The sequence below is a fragment of the Pan paniscus genome, chromosome 4 (genome assembly GCF_029289425.2).
Source record: "Pan paniscus chromosome 4, NHGRI_mPanPan1-v2.0_pri, whole genome shotgun sequence".
Taxonomy (NCBI): Eukaryota; Metazoa; Chordata; class Mammalia; order Primates; family Hominidae; genus Pan; species Pan paniscus.
In genome coordinates, this window is record NC_073253.2 from 145395141 (window position 1) to 145418187 (window position 23047).

A 23047-nucleotide genomic window follows, 5' to 3' on the forward strand; every position below is an offset into this window, starting at 1 on the left:
CTTGTTCCTCCGCCTGTAAAATGGGGCTGCAGGGCCGTCCACGCGGCCACCGGAAGGACAAGGTGTTCAGGCCGCTAGGCCGCTCCCTGGCAAGCGATTCCCACTCGCAGCGCGGCCTCGACCCTCGCCCAAGACGCACCCTCCGCGCCCCCACCCCCTCCAGGCCCTGGCCAGTCCACCTCCCGCTTGGGGCGGCAATTTGTCTCCTTTTGAACCCCCCGCCCCCGACGGGTTTCCCCCTTTGATTCGCGGCCCGGAGGCTTCCCCCCGCTTTGAAATGCAAACCCGCCTCGGCTGGGGCCGCGGGCGGCCCGGAGCTATAAAAGGCCTGGGTGGGGCGGGCGCGGCGGCAGGACAGCCGAGTTCAGGTGAGCGGTTGCTCGTCGTCGGGGCGGCCGGCAGCGGCGGCTCCAGGGCCCAGCATGCGCGGGGGGCCCCGCGGCCACCATGTATGTGGGCTATGTGCTGGACAAGGATTCGCCCGTGTACCCCGGCCCAGCCAGGCCAGCCAGCCTCGGCCTGGGCCCGCAAGCCTACGGCCCCCCGGCCCCGCCCCCGGCGCCCCCGCAGTACCCCGACTTCTCCAGCTACTCTCACGTGGAGCCGGCCCCCGCGCCCCCGACGGCCTGGGGGGCGCCCTTCCCTGCGCCCAAGGACGACTGGGCCGCCGCCTACGGCCCGGGCCCCGCGGCCCCTGCCGCCAGCCCAGCTTCGCTGGCATTCGGGCCCCCTCCAGACTTTAGCCCGGTGCCGGCGCCCCCTGGGCCCGGCCCGGGCCTCCTGGCGCAGCCCCTCGGGGGCCTGGGCACACCGTCCTCGCCCGGAGCGCAGAGGCGGACGCCCTACGAGTGGATGCGGCGCAGCGTGGCGGCCGGAGGCGGCGGTGGCAGCGGTAAGGACCCTTCCCTCGCCCTGCGCCTCTGGACCTGCAGGTGCTCGGGCGCGGCCCAGGCCGCCGCCCCCTGTCTGACCTCTGCTCCGGCCCTGCTCGGGTTCCCGGGAGTGTGGCCCTCCTGTCCACCCTCGCCCTGGGGGGCTGCTCTTTGGCTCCCTCTCCTGAGTCTCAGGCTATCGGAGCCTTCAGCAGCACAGCCTAACCCTCTCTCTGTACAGATAGGGAAACCGAGACCCCCTGCGAAGTGCGGAAATGCGCCTGCGGCCGCGGAGCAAGACCCGAACTGGAACGCAGGCTCCCAGACTCGTGTCCCACACTCATTTAGCAACACCGACTCCGTGCTCTTCATCTGCTTCTTCCACTCCTAACCCAGCCCTAGGCAAAGGCGGCAAGTTCGCCCCAGAAGGGACGATTAACTAACTGTGTGAACAGGGCAGGTGACTTTCCTGGCCAGGGCTGCGTCTCCCCATCACACAGTCAAGACATTGCTGGGTCATATCCTTCAGGCTGAAAAAGAGCCCTCTTTGGCCAGACTGGGGCAAGGGGTCTGTACCTTACCTTCTCAGGGTCCTCCCTGAACTCTTGACCCCGGGGGAGGGGAAGCGGGAGCAGTTGGAAGGGGGGCTACTGTTTGGCTCCTGAGCCTGTGAACCTCCTGCCCCCAGGCAGGCCTCTCTGATCCGCCCTCTTCAAAGGCAGGGTAGGGAGCAGGACAAAGGGCCCAACTTTAATGAGGGGCGGCTTGACCTCCGTTATGGGTCCCCTCTTTGTCATGCAACTGGCTCTGCCTTGGCTCGGTAGTGACTCCTGTTGGCCGGAAAGTGAACACGACGTTCCATTGTCCGGACTGTGTCCGGCCTGTCCTGACAAAGGCCACCTAGCCTTGGGGGCGGGAAGCTGGCCTGCCCACCCTTTGATGTCCAGCCCCTCCTCCCCTTACCCCAGCTGCGAATAATCCTGGGACTTCTCCCACCTCCTCGCACTCTTCACCCCCATCTCCCCACACACACCCAGCTTGCCTCGGGGCAGATGCTGGGTTGGCCTTGATCAGGAGCTACGGGTTCTGGCCATAATCATATCCCCTTTTTGGAAGTCCCGGGGATACATAACCTCCTATCTGCCTCCAGGGAGATGCAGGGAACCAGACTCTGCCACTTGCTTCTGTGGCCTTGATTAAATAACAGCTAATGTTTTGGAACACTTAACTAACGGACCAGGCATGACCTAAGTAAGATCTTGCATGCATTAACTCCTTTAACTCTTAAAACATCATCGTAGGTACTATTATCACCCCCATTTTAAGATGAAGAAACTATGGCATAGAGAGTTTAAGTACTTGCCCAAGGCCATATAACCTGTAACTAGTGGGGCTGGGATTTGAACCCAGGTGGACTAACCACTAAGTCTGTGCTCTAATTCTCTACACAACAGCTCCTCTTAAATCAGTCATCTTTTCTGGGTTTCAGTTCTACTGTCTGTGAAATTAGAGAGAAGGGAGATTATGCAGTGGTTTGTACCCTTGTTTAAGTTACAAAAGGATTCCTTTGAAAAATCTGCTGAAAGGTACAAATGTTGCATCATTGGGCAATTTCAGGGGTTCTGGAGGCTACCAGAAGCTTTATCCATAAATCCGGGGTTAAGAACCCTGTGTTCTATGAGAGGAGGTGGTGGCAGCACCAGTGCTCAGGATCCTGCAGTTCCCAGTCTGTGAGGCTCTGGAGAAGGAAGCCTGTGTTTCCTGCTCCTGTGTTCCACTTTCTGCTTCCTGCTCATGGGGTGACTTTGGAGATGAATGGGGAGGTTCCCTATGGGTAGGGACTTGGAGAGAGGCCATCACTGTGTAAGGGAAAAGGAGTGTGTCAGTGGGGGTCAGGGGACTGGGTATCCTGGAGGAGTTTCCAGGAGCTTCCATACAAATCACCTCGTGTCTCTAGGCACGAGAGCTGCTGAACCTGGCTCATCCTCTGGTCTCAAAAGTCGCTTGAAAACTGTTGTCTGCAGGCAGATGAGTCTACCCCAGGCAAAAAAGCATTTCCCCCTCCTTGCTCTCCGAGAGTAGAGGGAAAGGCAGAAGGAGGTCTGGGGGTTCCCAAGGCTCCAGGAAAGGGACTTCCCTGGAGCCAGGTTAGCCCTCTTCTGCAGAGGATGCAGGAACCCTGACCTTCTTGAAGCCAGAAGGTGCTGCCTGTCTTCCCGGGGCATCTGACTGTCTATTCAGTGCTCCTGAAGTGGGGGCAGAATTGGGTTGGCACTGTTGACTCTCCCTGAGAGAGAGGCCAAGCCCCTCCTGTCTTTGGCCTCAGTTTCTCCTTCTGGGCAATGAAGGCATAGGGTTTCCAGGGGTGCTTCCTGTGCAGTGCTGCTGTCCAGGACAGCTGAAGGAGGATCAGTGCATGCCACTGCCCTCCTAATCCCCACTGGCACTGGCCACCAGGTCTTCAGCCTGCCACCAATCCTGGCTAGCCCCCTTTTGCCCCACTTCTGAGCCTCCAGCATTCGAGAGTGGACAAACTGGACAGTTAGAGACCACACATGTAGACGAGGGAACCAAGGTACAGAGACTGTGAAGAATGTTCCAGTTTCACACAAGCGGGACTGAGCTGGGCTAGATGTCAGAAGAATTGGTTTAGAATTTTCCTATGGCTTCCCATCATATGTAGGATAAACCCCACATTCCTTCCTGAGGTCTACAAGACTACAGCATTTGCACCTGCCTGCCTCCCTGACCTCATCCCCGGCTGCTCTCACCTTGGCTTCCAAGCTCTAGCCATTCCAGACTTCTTTTAGTTCCTCAGACCTGCCAAGTCCTACTGCAGATCTTGTGCACATGCTGTTCTCTCTTCCAGGAAAGCTCTTTCCCCTGATTCTGTGCAAGAGTGGAACCTTCTTACCCTTCAGATCTTAGTTTAATCGTCACCTCCTCTGTGAAGCCCTCCATCATTTCCCAAAGTGGACTCCCCACTACACCCATCACGAATCTTTGCTGTGTTTCCTTCAGAGCACTAATTCCAATCTACTCACTTCCTTACACTTGTTTGTATGTTGTCCATTCCCGTGAGGTCCAGAACTATGTCTGCTTAACCCACTACTGCATCCTGGCACCCAGCTCAGTGCATGGCATTTAGTAGGTGCTCAATATATTTTGTTGAGTGAATGAACAGGGCAAGTGTGAGGGACAAAAGGCATCTCTGGGGAACAGGGGAGTGGGTGAGATCTTGGCTTTCACACAGGTTTCTGAGGTCCCAGCCCTAGGATTGGGACCTGTGACTGTCAAGCCAAGCAGTTCAGGTCAATGGAAACCTGGCTGCCTCTGTCTCTCCACTTGGATGGTACCCCAACTCACCTGGGGAAGTGGGGTTGCTGAGGCTGGGACTAAGACTTCAGTTTCTTCTAAGGAGGGGGCAGTGACAATGGGAAAGATGAGAGAGAGGCTGTTGTTGGGCTTCAATCAGTCTCCGATTCCAAAAGACAATATTAATCAGTTATGAGTGATCAGCATCATTTGATTGAGGCCAGGATAGGAAATGACTACAAGACGTTCTTTTTTTTCCTTTTCTCTTTGCATTTTCATGAGGAGGGTTTTAAATATCATCATTTTCATTAGGATGGTTACACATCATCCTTCTGTGGAAGGCTCAGCCTCCAATTCCTTTGAATAAAGCTGCTCCACAGGTTAATGGCCCACTGGGGTGGCTGAGGTCTCAGGACTGGGGAGATGTTCATGTGGATGAGACTGTGGGAGCAAGGTTTAGATCTTGGTCCAACCCTGTCAACTTTCAGATGGGGAAACTGAGGCCCATGAAGGATATGAATCCTCCCCTCCCCCCACATTGCAGGTCCTCTCCCTTGGCCCATTGCCACAGCCACCAACCTGCTGTCTCACCTTCAGCCTTTCTGTACTGCTCCAGCTGTCTTCTAAAACCATTGCCATATTTACCTTCTCAAGGCACATGCCCTGCTCAAGAGCATTCTGTGGCTCCCTACTGACATGGAATTGCCATTTCATTTTATGCCATTTTTTTTTCTTTTTTTTTGAGACAGAATCTTGCTATGTCACCCACGCTGGAGTACAGTGGTGCGATCTCGGCTCACTGCAAGCTCCGCCTCCCAGGTTCACGCCATTCTGCTGCCTCAGCTTCCCCAGCAGCTGGGACTACAAGCGCACGCTGCCATGCCCGGCTAATTTTTTTGTATTTTTAGTAGAGACGGGGTTTCACCGTGTTAGCCAGGATGGTCTCGATCTCCTGACCTCGTGATCCGCCCGCCTCGGCCTCCCGAAGTGCTGGGATTACAGGCGTGAGCCACCGTGTCCGGCCTTTTATGCCATTTCTTTGTTGTAAAATCCAGCTCCATTTCTATGGCAATCAGAGCCTTCTTGAGAACTGGCCTCAACCATCTATTGAAGCCATTCTCCTGCTACTTTGCCTAGATAAGGCAAGTTAAGAGCCAGGGCTTGGGAGTCTCAGAGCTGGGATTGCATTTCCATAAGAAGCTGTATAGCTTTGGACAAGTTAATTTGGATCATTTCTTGGAGCCTGGGCTGCTTCTGCTGTAACAGGATAATAATAGGATTGCATCTCAGAAGAGATGCCTGTAAAGCACCGCCCTGCAGCTGGCACACAGTAGGTGCTTAGGGCATCGGTGCCTGTGACCACCTCTACCAGTCCTCAGCAGGTGCACTGGAGCACACACCTCACGCTCCCAGCCTCTCTAGTCTGGTCCCTCGACCTGCATTGCCCTCCCTTCCCTCTCCTGCATCTTCACCGGCTCAAATGCTGCTCCTTCTCCGAGGCTGTCTCCTGTAGGAAGCCCTCCCTGATTCCTCCCTCCCAAGCACTGTATCAGGCCCTTGTTTTCATGACACTTACCACTGCCTGTCTACTTTCATTGTCTTGTTTATCCCTGCCACTGACCATCTGTAGTCCCTCAAGGACCAGTCCTAATCAGTCCCATCCTCACCCTGTCTTGCACATAGTAAGAGCTCGTGATAAAGCAAATAACTGTGGCATTGGCTAAATCTTTACTGTGTGCCAGGCACTGTGCCAATAACTTTGCATGGGTGATCTCACTTAAGTCTCATGATAGCCCTGAGTGGTGTAAGGATCTAGTACACTCATTTGATAGATCAGGATAATGAGGCTCAGAGAGGGTAAGGTGGCCTGCCCAAGCTCATACAGCTAGGACATGGCAGCACAGTGTTTACACCCAGTCTACAGCCCAGCAATCGTCTGTGAAATAAAGACACACTCACGAAGGGGAGCCTGAGACCCCCCTTCCCCATGGGCATCCCAGCCAGGTTGGGGGGAAAGGAGGCCAGGCAGGGGATGTACTGTAAGAGGCTGGGGGAGGAGGGGGCCCAGCAGGGGCCTGGCTGTTTAGAACCGATTCTCCAGGCAGAAGCTACATTTGACACCTCATCGCTCAGATGTAGCTGGGAAAGGGAATGACCCAGTTAGAAGGTGGCAGAAGGCTTTTTTTTGGTTGGGTGTTTTCTCCCTGCTGCTTTGGCAGATATTGCTGCTCAGAGCTTAGGGAATCATTGTGAAGGTCCAAAATGGTTTGTTAGCAGCAGGGTCTGGTGTGTCCATAGGAAGTTATCTTAATGGGCCGGCCTCTCAGGTTTTTGTGTTGGAGCTCCTGGGATATGGAAACAACAATCACATCTGGAGTCAAGGCCGTCACCATGTTAGCACGCCAGACCCTCCCCATGCCACGCTCACCCCTCAGGCTTGTGGGGGCACCCCACATGGATCCCCCCCATCAACAGAAAGAAGGAGCAAGCTAGGCTCCACACCCTCCCATGGCTTCCTTTTGTTCTTGAAACCAAATCCATATCCCTCTCCTACAGAATCTGCTGGCCTCTCCAGCCCCATCTTGTGCCTCTCTCATTCATTCATTCATTCAAGCAGGCAAGCAGTAATATTCTCTGAGTGAGTGTCTTCTGTCCTGAACTTGCTCCTAGGCATTGGAGATGATGGCCTGAACAAGGCAGACGGGTCCACCTGCACGCAGAGAGCTGCCCTCTCTGCCCTCACTCTGCTCCTCCCTGCCTGGGGGCCTTTGCACCTGCTTCTCACTCTCCCTGGAATGTCTTTCCCTGTTCATGACATGGAAGCCTCCTTCTCAACCTCAGGTCTTGGCTTAAATGTGGTCTGTTCCTGGAGACCTCCCCCAGCTAAGTAAAGTAGCGTTCTTACCCCCACCTCACCAGTCGGTTTAGCTCATTGCTCACTTTCCTTCCTGCTACTTATCCCAGTTTGTCATTATTTCATTTGTTTGTTTTTAATCTACCTCCCCTGCCATGAAGGAGATAATGAACTATTTATCAAATAAGTACTGAGCAGTTATTATGGTAATCATAATGCGAACCAGCATCTATTGGGTGCTCAGTGTGTTCAGCATTTTTTCAAATGCAAGATTTCTGTCCCCGGAACAGCACATTTCTTCTCCATCAAATGAGTGGCTTGGACTAAGCTTTAGGAGCAATGGAGATGGACAGAAGGCTGTGCTTTGGAGGCTGAGCCAGCAGCTGCTGGAGTGGACGTGGGGAGCAAGGGAGACAGGACTGAGAGGTGCCACCTTGGCTTTTGATCTGAATGGCTGGAGGATGGAGGTGCTGTTTATTGAGTTAAGGAAGCAGAGGAAGTAGCAGGTTTGTTTTATGTATTCACCAAGGATTCATCAAGTACTCACTGTGTGTGTCAGGCAGGTGATAGGTGCTGGTGAGCTAAATGGCATGGCCCTACCCTCAAAGAGCATTCAGGGAGCCAAGGCCTAAGGGGAGGGTCTTCACCAAGGTCACACAGCCAGCTAGGGGTAGGAAGGGGCTGGAGGCAGAGCCCCTCACTGCAGCCCCACCTCGAATGTGAGACTTCGGGAGCCACACCTACAGTGGAGTAGCAAGGGCTTCACTCTCAGACTAGTCTAGTGGAAGATGGCCAGGGGGGCAGTGGCCTGGAAACTCCACCAGGAAACAGTTCAGAGAGGCCTCAAGTTCTTCGGCCTCGGAGAAGACCTGAAGGGATGCAGTTGCTGTTTGTAAATCTTAAATGGCTGTCTTGGGCTCAGGGTGCCCCTGTGGAAAAACTCAGGAAGGATATAAATGGGTGGCAGATGCAAGAACTGGCTGCTTTGCAGCTGGTAGGCGTGTGCTGCAGTGTGGGCGTCCGGACCCTGGTAGGAGTTTGATCTAGCGTTTGTCCAGTAGGACTTTGCGCCGGGATGGAAATGCTCTGATCTGTGCTGTCCAGTAGGCAGCCACCAGCTGCACGTGGCTGTTGAACACTTGAAATACAGCTAGTGTGACTGAGAGACAGAATTTTATATTTTATTTAATTAATGTGGCTAGTTGCTGTCATATTGGACAGTGCAGAAAAATCCCTCTCAAGAGTTCCCAGAATGGAAATCCATTCTGCATAAGCTCCTTGTTCTTGCATTGAGGAATCTCTCCTGCCTTTTTTTTTTTTTTTTTTTTTCCTGAGATGGAGTTTTGCTCTTGTCGCCCAGGCTGGACTGCAATGGCGCAATCTCGGCTCACTGCAACGTCCGCCTCCTGGATTCAAGCGATTCTCCTGCCTCAGCCTCCAGAGTAGCTGGGATTACAGGCGCACGCCACCACGCCCAGCTAATTATTGTATTTTTAGTAGAGACAGAGTTTCATCATGTTGGTCAGGCTGGCCTCGAACTCCTGACCTCAGGTGATCCACCCACCTCAGCCTCCCAAAGTGCTGGGATTACAGGCATGAGCCACCTCGCCTGGCCTCTCTCCTGCCTCTTTCAGCTTCTTTGTCTCTGTAGTATCATCATCATCATCATAGTTTTTATTAATAAGTACTTTGTTAAGTAGGTTATTACTTTGGTCTCCATAACTACCATATAAAGAAAGTATTCATGTCTTCATTTTAAAGATAAATAAACTGAAACTCAAAGAGGTCCAGCAACTTGCCCAGGGACATACCACTGGCACATGGCCAGACTGGGGGAGGGCCACCGGTCTCTGTCTGACTCTAAAGTCCCTTCCTCTTTGCTACCTCCCAAAGCTGGGTCAGATTGTGGACCTTGATGAAGAAGATAGGGCAGCAGATGATGCAAAGGTGGCCCTGGAGGAGGAGGGTGCAGAGATGATGAAGAACCCTAACTAGGAAGGAGGGTGACAGTGAGGAGGAGAATCTGGCTAAGGCTGTAGGACTCCCAAAATGGCTGGCCTGGCCATTGTCCCCCTTTCCCCGCCCCCATGCCAGCTTCATCCCTGCTCAGGGCTTGAGTGAGGAACCATGATATTAGCAGCCGGGGACTGCCAGATCAGCCAAGACAAGGACCCAACTATGGGTCAGGCAGAAAGCCTGATGTCCCAGGAAGGGTATCCATCCATTGTAGAGCTGGTGAGGTTAGGGCACAGTGGAGAGCCCTCCCCCTGGTGGTACAGATGGGGAAACAGGCCCAAATAAGGGATCACATGTCCAGCTGGTGGGCCAGCCAGATCTCCCCACTCCCAGGCCAGTGTGTTCTTGGCCCTATGGCTCCCCATTAGGCGACATTCCTCTCTCTCACGAGGGACTCCACCAACATGCCCACTTCTGCAAATAGTTCTGTTTTCTCCTTTTTGTCTCCATAGCTTTTTACCCTTTCCAGACTGCTCTCACAGCCATTCTGTTCCCCAGGCAGGGGAAGGAAAGCCCAGGGAAATTCAGTCACTTGTCAAGTCCTTCAAGTAAGATGACCAGGCTGGACCACAGCCCAGGTCTCTGCCACCAGGCAAGGTCTAGAAGCTCGCCCCAAACACCCAGCCTTTCCCAAACCTCAGTAGAGTGTGACGCTGCTACAATTTAGGCCCCTCACCAGAAGTGCCACCACCTCTGAGCTGGCCCACAGCCTGCCACCCTTGCAGCGCTCCTACAAGTATTATCTGGGGTGAGATCAGTCCTCCTGAGCCCCTCTTTCCCACCCTTTCCTTTGCCTATTGGCCTTGCAGTCATCCACAGCAAGTGACCTATAAGCTCTCTGGACTTGCTTCCTTATCTTGGAAAAGGGGGCTCTTTGCAGTAGCATTCTATGGCTACCCTATTCCCACCTCCCCTGAGCCCCCTCCTGCCAAAAGCCCTATGCCCTTCGTTTGTCATTCCTAGGCTGGCATCACAGACACGGGTGAGCTCCCCATCGCCTGTTGCCGCATGCAGTGTGGGTCTCTGAGGGACTTGGCTGGAGGGCGTGTGGGGCAGGTGCTCCCTGTGGGGGTTGCCTGGGGTGGCAGGCAGCAAGGTGGCAGGGGGGGCCAGGAGGTCTGATCTTTAAGGGAAGGCTCAAAGCTGCACAAAGGGCTCAAAACTGCAGAGTCTCGAGGGCACTTGGACTGGTGCACAGGCTAAACCAATGCCCAGAGGAGAGGAGGAACTAATTCTAGGCCACACAGATGGCATGGGACTGGGACCAGGACCCACTGACTTTAGCTGGTGGTTCAGAATCCACAGGGGCTTCGTTAAAGATGACAGAGAAATTAGGATGCAGTAGATCTGGAGTGGGGCCTGGGAATCTGTATTTTTAGCAAGCCCTTGTGTGTACAGACGTGCATGCCTGTGTGCATGTGTGTGTTGGGGTTAGGATCTTGAAGCACAGCCAGCTGGGGCTGGACCACCCAGGGAGGAGTCACAAAGGTTTTCGGAGCTGGATTTGTGGTCCAGGCCTGGGGGGCCAAAGCTGGTCATCCCCCAGGGCCACACACCCGGCAGGAAGAGGGCAAAGGAAGTGCTGACCTAGGGGCCATTTGATTGTGCTGGAGCAGAGGCCACACTCTGTCCTTGCCTGGCCCAGGCTGGATGGGGAGCCCCCACTGCAGGCCACTGTGGCTCCTGTCCCCATCCTCCCCCTGGGCAGGCCCAGTGTCTAGACTCTCAGACTGAAATTGGTCTTAGAATTCTTTCAGCTACAATAACAAACACAATCAGAGAATCAACAAACATTGGGAGGTTCACGTTTCCAAGTTGGAAGGGACCTTATAAGTAAACGGTCATTTCTAGCAGGCCGCCCATTGCACAGATCCATTCCCTGGCATTCCTGCCAGATGGTCATCCCACAACTGTTGGAAATGAGTAAGATCTGCCCTTCCCCATGCACCTCCTGCATGCTAGACATTGTCCATCTATCTCAAGTGAGCCCCTGTATGCCGCAGGGTTGGAGAGAACTACAAGAAACCTTGTACCATTTGATTGATAGGTTCTACTGCTGTTTCTGAGGCCAGATAGACCTGGTTTTGAATCCCACCTGCCTGATGCGTGGTCCTCTCTGACCCTGAGTTTTCTCATCTGTAAAATAGAGTGATAGTTGCCCAACTCCATGGGTCATTGAGAGATGTATACAAAGGGCCCAGCACATGGATGTGTTGGCTATTATTAGAATATTAATTTTCCCCATTTTACAAATACAGAAAATGAGGCTCAGAGAGGTGGGGAGACTGTCCTAGGTTACCCAGCCAATGAGCAGCTGCACTCCACAACCCCAGAGGTTTAGTTTTAATGACATCCAGGAGCTCTGGGCTGGAACTCCTGACTGCCCCGAGACACCTCTGGAGTCACAGAGTGTACCTCTGTTGGGCTCCACAGCCCCTCTCCAGAGCCCAGAGAAGGGTGACAAGGTCTGTGGGCCAGGTCTTCACCGGCAGCCTTGCCAGGACAGAGAGGAGTAATTATGGAGCTAAAGCCCAACCAACCACACGTTAGGGTCACCTGGAAAACTATTCAAGTACCAAATTTTGAGACCCATTTTAGCGCCACTAAATTTGAATTTCTGGGGCCAGAATCTGCAGTGTGAAAAAGCTTCCCAGGCAGTTCCAAGGCTGCTGGTCAGGCACTGGGAGCCATTGGCCTGTACCGTGCATGCATTAGGGGACGGGAGTTTGCTACCTCTCATGGTGGCCTAATCCACATGGATGGGACATTCTGCGCATCCCAAAACTGGAGAGAGAAAGCCTCCCATTTCGGTGAGTTACCCAAGGCTCTTCCCCTCTGTGCTCACCCCTGAAGAGCTGAGGGGGCTCCCCATTCTCCCTCCCACCCATTCACACTGGCATCTGGCCCAGAGGATTACTCATTAGGTGGCTGGGAGTGGCCCGCCCCTCAGCAGACACCTGTTATAGGAGCCTGGACTTCCCCCTTAGCTCCAGCGTCCCAGGGGCCTGTAAATAATTCATCCCCAGCCCTCTCCCCACCCCACTGCTCTCACACACCTCCCTGCCCCCTCCTTCCCAGGCTCCAGAGGTATCTTGGGGCAGTTGGGAGTTCCAGCCCAGAGCTGGGACTGGAGCCCAGGGCTCCTGGCTGTCATTAAAAATACAAATTAACACATACACTTGATAAAGATTTAAAAAACCCAAAGTCTCCCTCCTACCTGTGGCTTTCCAACCTCCGGTGCCCTCTCCAGAGGCAGCCCCTATTACTGGCTTCTTGTATATTCTTTCAGAAAGAACTATGTTTGGGTATGTGTGTGTCTCCCCCGTTTTTATACACAAATGGTAACATACTATTTACACTATTCTGTCTTGCTTTTTTTTTCACACGTCTTAGAAATTGCTCCATACTGGGACATATGGGGTTTTGAAATTTCTTTTTAATGACTGCATAATGCTCCTCTCCACGAATGCACCATCCCTTCTCTCACCAGCTCCCTGCTTGTACACATGTACATTGTTTTTTGTCTTGTGTTATCAGAAACAGATGGAGCTTTGGGCAGCTCTTGGTCGGATCAGTTACTGGAAGTGGGATTCTTCGGTCAAAGGGTATGTGCCTGTTAAATGAGGCTAGATATCGCCAAGTTGGGCGCTAAGGAGGATGTTTCAGTTCTCACTCCTGGAACAGCATATGGGATTCCCTGGTTTCTGAGCCACACGGTGTGATAGCAAACATTTTGTTCTTTGGCAGAGCCATTTTCTTGCACGAAAGTTGTGTCTTTCAAGCAGCTCCACCAGAGAGAAGTTGGCCAATGGGTTCCTGAGCCCACCAGCTCCTCTCCAGAGCCCAGAGAGGAGTGACAAGGCCTGTGGGCCAGGTCTTCACTGGCAGCCTTGCCAGGAGAGAGAGGAGTAATTGTGCAGCTAAACCCTATCTCCATCTGGTCTCACTCCTGACCCCCTCCCTTGTGGAAGAGCTGGGCCTGAGGTCAGAAACCTGAGTCCTGGTTCATACCATGACCAGTCAGGACAGCCCTCTGCAAGTGCCCTTTCTGAGCCCATTTCCCCCCACCTATGAAATGGCTCTCGTGGGTCTGGGCTTGCTCGTCAGAAGAGGCAGGAGTGGATGCTAGGACTCTAAGGAAAAAGCACCTTCAGGACCACTGCCTGTGATCTCTAGGCGAAGGTCTGGGTGGGCAGGGAGCCTCATGCCTTACCTCAGGCCTGTCCTCCTGGGGGTGGCTGTGAGTCCTCTGGGCATTTTAAGGGCCCCCAGCCTGGGGCTCTCAGTGGCCTTCCCTCACCATGGTCTGGGCTGTCCTTTCCCAGAAGTAGCAATGGAGGGGTGGTCTGCTATTTAAGCTTCTGTTACCAACACTTTGGGGCTCCATGGCAGGCTCAGTGGGCCCTAAATTTGGCAGCATGCGGAATTGTACCCTGGAGAGGCAGCAAGAGCTCTAGAGCATGGGGCATGGCCTTGGGCAGGCCCGTGCCTGCCTGGGCCTCAGTGACCCTGACTACACACGGAGGTAGGACTGGAAGGGCTCACCAGGCCTCTTCTTTGGCCCTCCAGCTGCCATGCAACCATTGTGAACCCCGATCTCTTCCTCAGTAAAGTGCGAGGAGACTAAACTCTCACAACCCCTTCCAGCTTTAGCCCAGTGAACCCAATGGGTCTGTGGATTCAGAGCCATGTTGGCCTCCAGTGCTGGTGGCATTAGGCAGAACTGTTTTTGAGCCGGCGTTGCATTTTCTAGGCCAAGGAGGGGCCCAATCTGGAGCCAAGGCCTGGGCAGCCACTCCCTTATCCCTTTCCTGGGGCCAAACCTGGCTGAAGGCCGAGGCTATCCCGTGCGATGCTGGGCAGCGGACTGAGGTCAGTGGACATGGAAGCGTCCGGTGTGGTTCCTCTGCTCTGGCAGGAAACCCAGGGAAAAGCTGCCCAGGAACATCTGCTGCCTCCCATTCTCCACAAAGCCATTTGGCTCACGGAGAGCCCAGTGGCTGTCCTGCCAAGCTGCGTGGGCTTGGTGGAGGGGGACAGGCGTCAGAATGGGGGCGGGTGAGTGGTTAGTACAGGGGTGCTGAGGGACAGGCAGGGCCAGGGCTGAAACCCAAGAAGGTGAAGGCTGGGCTGTGGTGGGGACACTTGCGAGAGGCGGGAGGGGTTGATGGTCTTTCAGAGACCCGCCATGCCCTGGTGGGAGCGTGTGTGGGTCTGGAAGTGCTTGCGTGCGCCTCCTATTTATAGCCACGTGCTCAGCTTCTTATAAAGGAAACTGGTGCTTAGCCAGGCCCCACACAAGCCCAGGCCAAGCATGACTCTTAGTATTCTCTCCAGACAGACCTCTGATCCCAGTCCCAAAGAAAGTCCTGACATTAACCTCAGCTGGTCCTCAAATCCAGCTCTGGGCCCCAGGCTGAGCCTCATAAAGAAGCCAAGGCACCGCCCTCTCTCCTGGGTTACGGCAGCTCTCCCTGCACTTCCCCTTCCTCTTGCAAATCTGTTCTCCATGCAGTAGCCAGAGTAACATTAAAACCTACATCAGACTTCATGTCTCCTCTGCTCAGAATCCTGCAATGGCTCCTGTCCCAGACAGAGGAAAACCCAGAGTCCCTCCCCTTGTCTCCTGTCCCGTCCCCCTTCTCACTGCACCTCAGCTCCACCAGCTTCCTCACAGCTCCTCACTGTCAGACAGCAGGCAGACAGCAGGCATGCCCCACCTTGGGGCCTTTGCACTTGCCGTTCCCTCTGCCTAGAAGCCTCTCCCCAGATGTCTGCATGACTCTTTTTTTTGTTTATTTTTCTTGAGACGGAGTCTCACTCGATCACCCAGGCTAGAATGCAGTGGTGTAATCCTGGCTCACCACAACCTCCACCTCCCAGTTTCAAGCAATTCTCCTGTTTTCCCGCCTCAGCCTCCTGGGTAGCTGGGATTACAGATGTATGCCACCACGCCCGGCTAATTTTTGTATTTTTTAGTAGAGATGAGGTTTCACCATGTTGGCCAGGCTGGTCTTGAACCCCTGACCTCACGTGATCCACCTCCCTCAGCCTCCCATAAAGTGCTGGGATTACAGTTGTGAGCCACCGCGCCTGGCCCTGCATGACTCTTTCCTGTACCTCCTTTACACCTTTGCTGAAATTCCCCTTTTCAGCAAGGCCTTCACGGCCCATTCTATTTAAAATCACAGACCACCTCCTCCCTAAATTCCCAGTCCTCCTTCCCTGCCTCCTTTTCTTCTGAAACACTTATCAACTAGTGTATCAAATATTTTATGTTTATTTTTCTTTTCATCATCTCCCTCCCCTAGAAGCTAAGCATCACGAGGGCAGGGGTTTTATTTTGCTCAGTGCTGTAGCCCAGAGCTTGGCTCACAGCAGGAGCTCAGTGAGGATCTGTGGGGTGAGCTGCATGTCTCCTGCCCGGTGCCTGGACACAGGGGGATGTGTGGACGGCTTGGGCAGACCAGCCTCCGGCCTCTGGTGCAGGCCCAGCTCAGGGCTTGGTATCGTGAGCCAGAGCCTTTGAGGTAACTGGCAGGTCCTAGGGGTCCATCAGCAGCCCCAGTCCTCCCTGTCTGATGTTGAGGCCATCCCCAGGCATTCGGCAAGAACTAGGGAGCCCACACCTGGGACAGTTCCAGATTCTTTCTGCTTCCACCTCTACCTGTGGTGGCTCTTCCCTTCTCTCTTCTCTTGCACAGGAGGAAGGAGCAGCTGCCATCTCATTAGTCTTGATCACCCTTGCCTGCCCGGTATCCCCTCCGTGTCTCCAGCATTCAAACCTATCTGATATCTGACCACAGAGTGGAGAGTTTGTTAAAAATGCAGATTCCACCCCCAGGCTTTCTGACTAACTGGTCAGGGATGCCCAGAACCTGTGTTCTTCACAAGCTCCTGGAGAATGGCTGCTGTGCCGCCACATCTGGACGCTGCTGGTTTAAAGTTGTTGGAGCTGGCCTTCAGAATAGGGCTCTGGGTCAGGAGACCTGGGCTGAAGCCGCAGCTCTGTCAGCAGCCTGCTGTGTAACCCTGAGCTGGTTGTTTTGCCTACCTCACTGCCTCCCTGATGGGCATGGGAGGAGTACTTGCCTCCCAGACTGTGAGTCTGTGGGTCTGAGTCTGGGAAATGACTGTTTCCCCTGAACCTGGAGTGTATGTCTCTCCCCACCTCAGGGTCCTACTTCAGGGAGCCTGGATTGTCTTCCTCCTGGGGGTCCTGCCTGGGCCTTTTTTGCAGCCTCCTCCTCTCAACTCACCTTCCTTCCCGGCTCCTTCTGCTTCTCAGGTAAGACTCGGACCAAGGACAAGTACCGCGTGGTCTACACCGACCACCAACGCCTGGAGCTGGAGAAGGAGTTTCATTACAGCCGTTACATCACAATCCGGCGGAAATCAGAGCTGGCTGCCAATCTGGGGCTCACTGAACGGCAGGTGTGTCTGTCTTCCTATCTCAGCCATAGGAGCAGTGCGAGGACTCTGGTCTCCAGGCTGCCAGGCAGAGTACAGAGCTCAGTAGGAGGAAAACAGAGAGGTTGAGTCTCCAGGCCATTGTCACACAGCACAGCAGAAACTGAGGTGCTACCAGCACCCTCCCTTAACAAAACCCAATATCCTTGCCCCCAAAGGCAGGGGTAAGGGGATCTGATTAGCCACAGGCTACAGCAGGCTATGATTAGTGCTGTAGGAGGTGCACGTGCTATTTACATTAGGGGAGCAGTCACAGGGATAACAAGGAAGGCTTCCTGGAAGAAGTGTGGCCTGGGAAGATGGAGAGGGGGAAGGTTACAAAGAAGGGCATCTCCAGGGTAGGGGTGCAATGTTTAGAGGGGGAGAATGAATTCAGGGTCCATGAGGTCTGGGAGGCTGGAGAGGAGATAAGCCACAAAGCCACATGGAGAAATAGGGGCTCACTGTCCTCGTCTCTCCTTCTTGCACTCTCTCTTTCACTCTCTCCCTGCTGCCCACTCCATCTCTGTCCTCCAACCCCACAGGTGAAGATCTGGTTCCAAAACCGGCGGGCAAAGGAGCGCAAAGTGAACAAAAAGAAACAGCAGCAGCAACAGCCCCCACAGCCGCCGACGGCCCACGACATCACGGCCACCCCAGCCGGGCCATCCCTGGGGGGCCTGTGTCCCAGCAACACCAGCCTCCTGGCCACCTCCTCTCCAATGCCTGTGAAAGAGGAGTTTCTGCCATAGCCCCATGCCCAGCCTGTGCGCCGGGGGACCTGGGGACTCGGGTGCTGGGAGTGTGGCTCCTGTGGGCCCAGGAGGTCTGGTCCGAGTCTCAGCCCTGACCTTCTGGGACATGGTGGACAGTCACCTATCCACCCTCTGCATCCCCTTGGCCCATCTGTGCAGTAAGCCTGTTGGATAAAGACCTTCCAGCTCCTGTGTTCTAGACCGCTGGGGGATAAGGGAGTCCAGGGTGGATGATCTCAATCTCCCGTGGGCATCTCAAGCCCCAAATGGTTGGGGGAGGGGCCTAGACAAGGCTCCAGGCCCCACCTCCTCCTCCATACGTTCAGAGGTGCAGCTGGAGGCTGCTGTGGGGACCACACTGATCCTGGAGAAAAGGGATGGAGCTAAAAAAGATGGAATGCTTGCAGAGCATGACCTGAGGAGGGAGGAACGTGGTCAACTCACACCTGCCTCTTCCTGCAGCCTCACCTCTACCTGCCCCCATCATAAGGGCACTGAGCCCTTCCCAGGCTGGATACTAAGCACAAAGCCCATAGCACTGGGCTCTGATGGCTGCTCCACTGGGTTACAGAATCACAGCCCTCATGATCATTCTCAGTCAGGGCTCTGGATTGAGAGGGAGGCCCTGGGAGGAGAGAAGGGGGCAGAGTCTTCCCTACCAGGTTTCTACACCCCCACCAGGCTGCCCATCAGGGCCCAGGGAGCCCCCAGAGGACTTTATTCGGACCAAGCAGAGCTCACAGCTGGACAGGTGTTGTACATAGAGCGGAATCTCTTGGATGCAGCTTCAAGAATACATTTTTCTTCTCTTTTCAAAAATGTATAAAAATCATTATACATAGCATTAAAGAAACATTTTTGAGAAGTACAAATCATCCTCACCCAGCAATTGTGTATTCCTTTCCCGTTGGTTTAGGCCCACAACAAGGTCACCTTTAAAATACATTTGAAAGATCAAAACAGAACACCATTCATGTAGGTCTATGAGACTACGTAAAAATGTGAGTCCATTTTGTAAGCAGAATCATCAGACTCAACATCTCAGTCTTTTGAATTTTTCAGATATGTTCAGTTCAGGTTTTTCTTTCAATAATGACATTCATTGCTCACCCCATGTGCTACGCGTGGCTGGGCCTGGGAAGCACACAGTCCTTGTCCCCTAGACTGGAGAAGGGGTGTGAGATCATGTCTTGGGAAGATGTGGAGGGGGAAGGTTACAGAGAAGGGCATCTCCAGGGTAGGAGAGCAAGATCTAGAGGGGGAGAATGCATTCAGAGTCCATGTGGTCTGGGCAGCTGGAGCAGGAGAGAAGCCACAAAGCCCCCCTTAGGGTCTGACTTCAGGGGTCCTGAATTGCTCTGCAGAAGTCCCCAGTCCAATGGGGAAGACTGCCATGCACACAGATGACACTAATATAACAGGATAAGGGCCAATCTGAGCGTCAGGGGAGCCAGGGCATCCAACGAGAGCAGAGCACATGCCTAGCTTATCCTGGAAGGCTTCCTGGAGGAGGTAATGTTTGAACTGAGACCGAAAAGGACTAGCGAGTGTGGATCAGGCCAAGAAGGGAATAAAGGAGAAAAGGAACTTGAGCAATATGAACTGAAAGTATAATTTTTTTTGAACTCGGGAGTCTACTACCCGGGGCCTTCTCTCCCCGGGGGCTCTGGTGCCAGCTGCCTGCCCCTCTGTTTACTGTTCTGGGAGGTGGCCAGGCCATAAAAAGTGTGCACAGCCTGCCTGACATCGCCCTTTGCTCCCATGATAACAGTGCACAAGGTGGATCCTGGCCTGGCACAGGCCCCTGAAGTGCAGCAGGTACTTCTCTCTCTCCTCCTACCAGTGGCCTGGGAGACAGTGGGCATTCATTAGTAATGGTGGACACCTGAGGCTTGGGAAAGAACCAGGGTTCCAAGAGTAGAGGGAGAGGGGCTGGTGAAAAGGTGGCTGGCCTGGACTGAATAGAGTTTTCTGATCTTCAAAAAATATGTTCTGTGACCCTAGGGTAACTGCTTCCCCTCTTTGGGCCTGCATTGCCCCATCTGTAAACCTGGGGAAGTTGTCTATCAAAAAGAAATAACTCTGGTCAAGTAAGTTTGGGAAATCCTGCTGAAGCCACTTCTCTGATAGAGTCACAGTGGATCATTAGCACATCAAAGTCTCTGACAAGCCCCACAGCAAAGAAACCCCTTGAATTTTCTTTCATCTGGCCTTCCCCTGTGCTTTGCTACCTAGGAGGCCCCTACTCACACCTCCCAGCATCCCACTGAACTCCACACACTCTGCAGTGCTGGGATGTTCAGGCTGGAGGGCCTCACCTTCTCTGTGTCTCAGTATTTAGCAGCAGGTTTTGTCGTCAAATGGCCTGGATTTCAGCGTGACTACTTCCAAACTGCAAGACTTCAGGCAAGTTACTTAGCTTCTTGGAGCCTCGGCCTCCTCATGTGTCAAATGGAAATAAAATAGTCTAACTGAGCTTAGAATTGTGTTTCACTCAGGGCCCAGCACATAAGAAGTGCCTGTTTTTGAGCCACCTGCTCACGGGGCTGCTGCTGCATCCCAGTGTGAGAGGCTGGCAGGCGTGGCTGATGTTCTACCCACCTGAAGGAGGACAAGCCTGTCTCCGCATTAGGAAGACCTCTGCCCGGCAGGAGGTCAGTGGCCACTCCTCTGATAGAGTCACAGCGGCGCATTACCACATCAAAGGGTGAGCTGCAGCAGTTGCCCACATGGGAGGTCAGGAGGTTGGATGCGACCCACAGGTTGGGTTGGTGCTCACCTACCAATGGGTGTTTAGCCCCATGAAAAAGGAAACTCATCTAAGACAACTTCCAAGCAGTGCAAAATCTAGTCAAATCTTACAGCCACCCCAGGGGTAAGAGGTGTTCAGCTCTCCTATCAGGAATGGCCCATGCTGCTTTGCGTACAGTGACTTTGTGCTGGCCCTCCAAGGCCCACAGACTGCTTATGTCTTCTAGCAAATCAGAATTGTGCATGTCAACACTGTTTACATACAATTTCAAGGAGTCCATAGACTCCTAACCCTGGGCTGAGAACCTGTCTTATGGAAAAGCCAATCCCGTCATTGATTGCCGAGAGATTGGTGTGGACTGAGCAGAACAGTTGCAGCACTACTCTAGGGAGGGACTTGGGGTGGGGAATGGAGTATTCTGAGAGAGGAGGGCTCCAGCAGTCAAGGGTGTGTGTGTGTGTGTGTGTGTGTGTGTGTGTGTGTAATGGGCTGTGATAGGGGTACAAGGGTTAGAACGGAGGACTGTGGAGCTCTGAGGAAATCAGCCCGGCTCTGAGTGTTTGAGATGATCTGCCAGAGGGATGCAGAGCTGGGGAGCACAGCCAGCCTCTGCCAGGGCAGCTTTGGAGGGCAATCCCGTTCCAACCAGGCAGCTCTGGGATCACTTCCTCTGAACCACTCCAGATGGACTAGCAGCCTGGAACCTTGTTTTTTACAGTCGTCACTCCCTAGTGTGACAAAACACATGCTCTACAGTGATAAAATCTGAATATTTAAGCAAATTAAAAATGTTTATTTATATACATTTAAAAATATCTCCCTATATAATAAAAGGAAGTACGTTTCATCTGACACTTTCCTTAAATCACACACACACATCTCCATTGCACTTCTGGTTTGATATGAGATCAGAACAGGGAGAGAAGGGGGAAAGGGAGAGTGAATATTTACCATTTGGATTCCTAAGCAGTCATTTTGCCATGAATCAAGCAAACCCCCTCTGGAATGGGGGAGAGGAGATGGTGGTGACAGCAATTGTCACATGTGCTTGGTTGCCAGACTCCTGGCCAGTTGTATGATCATAAAATTGGAGCTTCAGTGGGTAGATTGATTTATGTGGATAATGTCTTTTAGAAAATCTTGGAGTTTTGGCTGGGCACAGTGGCTCATGCCTGTAATCCCAGCACTTTGGGAGGCAGAGGCAGAAAGATCCCTTGATCTCAAGAGTTCAAGATCAGCCTGGGTAATATAGCAAGACCCTGTCTCTACAAAAAAATACAAAAATTAGCCAGTCATGGTGGCACACACCTGTAGTCCCAGTTGCTTGGGAGGCTGAGGTGGGAGGGTAGCTTGAGTTCAGGAAGCGAAGGTTGTGGTGAGCCGAGATGGAGCCACTGCACATCAACCTGGGTAATAGAGCAAGACTCTGTCTCAAAAAAATAAAGAAAAGAAAATCTTTGAGTTTTGTTTGTTTTATGAAAGGGCACACTTTCCCCACCAGGGCTGCGGGGATGGAGGAGATGGTGGCAGAGAGGTATGAGCTAGAGGGCAGAGCCTGGGTGAGGTCAGACTCCTAGGTTATAGACATGATCCTGTCTTTACTGAATCACTGAGTGATTTTGCAAATCCTGCCCCTCTGGGTCTCAGTTTCCCCATCTGAAAGGCATGGGCCTAGATCCATTTGCACCTCACAGCCCCAGTGACTGCCACAGTGGCTCAGTGGTCACCCCCTGATGTGTCTGCTCAAGGGAAGCTAAAGCCCTGGTCCACTCCCTTCTTCTCCCCCAGGGCTGGGTCCGTGAAGTGGGAGGAGCAGGTGCTGCTACGAAGGGTCATAAAGAGGCCAGTCTTCTTGGCTCCTGAGCCAACTGCCTCATCCCTGCTCGCTGTCCCTGTGGCCCTCTGTGCCTTCCAAAGGGTCTCATGAAACCCAAGTGCCAATGGGAGGGAGTGGTTGAGCAAGGTTGAGCCTCTTTTGTACAAGATGCATTGACAAGCCCTGGGTGAGGGATGGGGAAGTTTCCTGCCTGGGCCTCCTTGGATTCAGGAGCCCTTGGCTTCTGCCTCTCCCAGCCATGACCCACAGCTTTCCTGGCTTCATCCCCAACGCCCAGTGCATGACTTCACTCCTCTGGGACAGTTTCCTCAGGTGTAAAATGAGATGCACAAACATGTCTTCCCAGACAGTTGGAAAGAATTAAAAATTAGATGTTGGATGCAAAAATCCTTCATAATGCACACAGTAGGGCTCCATAAATGCTCCTTCTCTTCACACTCACAGCCACTCTTGGCCCCATATGGGTCAGCAGGCAGGGGGCAGAGGAGACACCTTCCTCCTGGGTCTGGAGAGCCCCTGGTTTGCCCTTTGTGGCCAGGCTCAAAGGGGAGAGAAGTTTGATAGGACCTGGGCAGGGGAAGGGGTGGACTGGAGCCTGGCCAGGCCTTTACCCAAGTCCATGCTTTGACTTAAACCCCTCCAACCTTTTTTCAAGCTCCAGAGGTGGGAGAGAGCAGACCCTTATTCTCATCTCTCCCCAAAGGCCTCCCACCATGTCAACTGATAGTGAGCCAAACAGATGTATGGTTAATGTCTAAACTGGGACACTTGCGAGGGTGAAAAGGACACAATTTGTAATGTATATACTGATCCACTAGTGTCTATCAGTCAGTCCCAGCAAACCAATGTGTGCCATTGCTCCAGCTCATCATTTCCCATCCTAGCCACAGGCTCACTGGACCCTCAGAACATTCTGAGGCAGCAATGCATGGGCGGCTCGTGGCCCATTTTACAGATATGAAATTAGAACTTTCCAGAAGCCATACTGCTGCTGGACAGGAAACCAGTTACTAATCATCTAAGTCACAGATCACAGTGACACTGTGGCACTTGCCTGTCCCTTCTGCTCACCCAAACCTCCCCATTTTGCTTTCATCTTAAGGAAAGGAGGAGAGTTGAAGACTCTACTAGCCTAAAGGTCCATGAAGCCTGACTCTGTCCCTGGTGTCACTCATTAGCCCCGTGACTTTGAGTAAG

The 23047-nt window shown here is 53.3% G+C and overlaps 1 protein-coding gene across 1 annotated transcript; it reads left to right on the forward strand.

The window, feature by feature from the left end:
* The first annotated feature begins 348 nt into the window (after window positions 1-348).
* Window positions 349-18136, forward strand: CDX1 (caudal type homeobox 1). The gene is made up of 3 exons (XM_003829028.4): window positions 349-892; window positions 16346-16491; window positions 17052-18136. Exons 1-3 carry the CDS (start codon window positions 448-450, stop codon window positions 17256-17258), a joined length of 798 nt encoding a protein of 265 aa, XP_003829076.2. The 5' UTR covers window positions 349-447; the 3' UTR covers window positions 17259-18136.
* Window positions 18137-23047: the final 4911 nt, after the last annotated feature.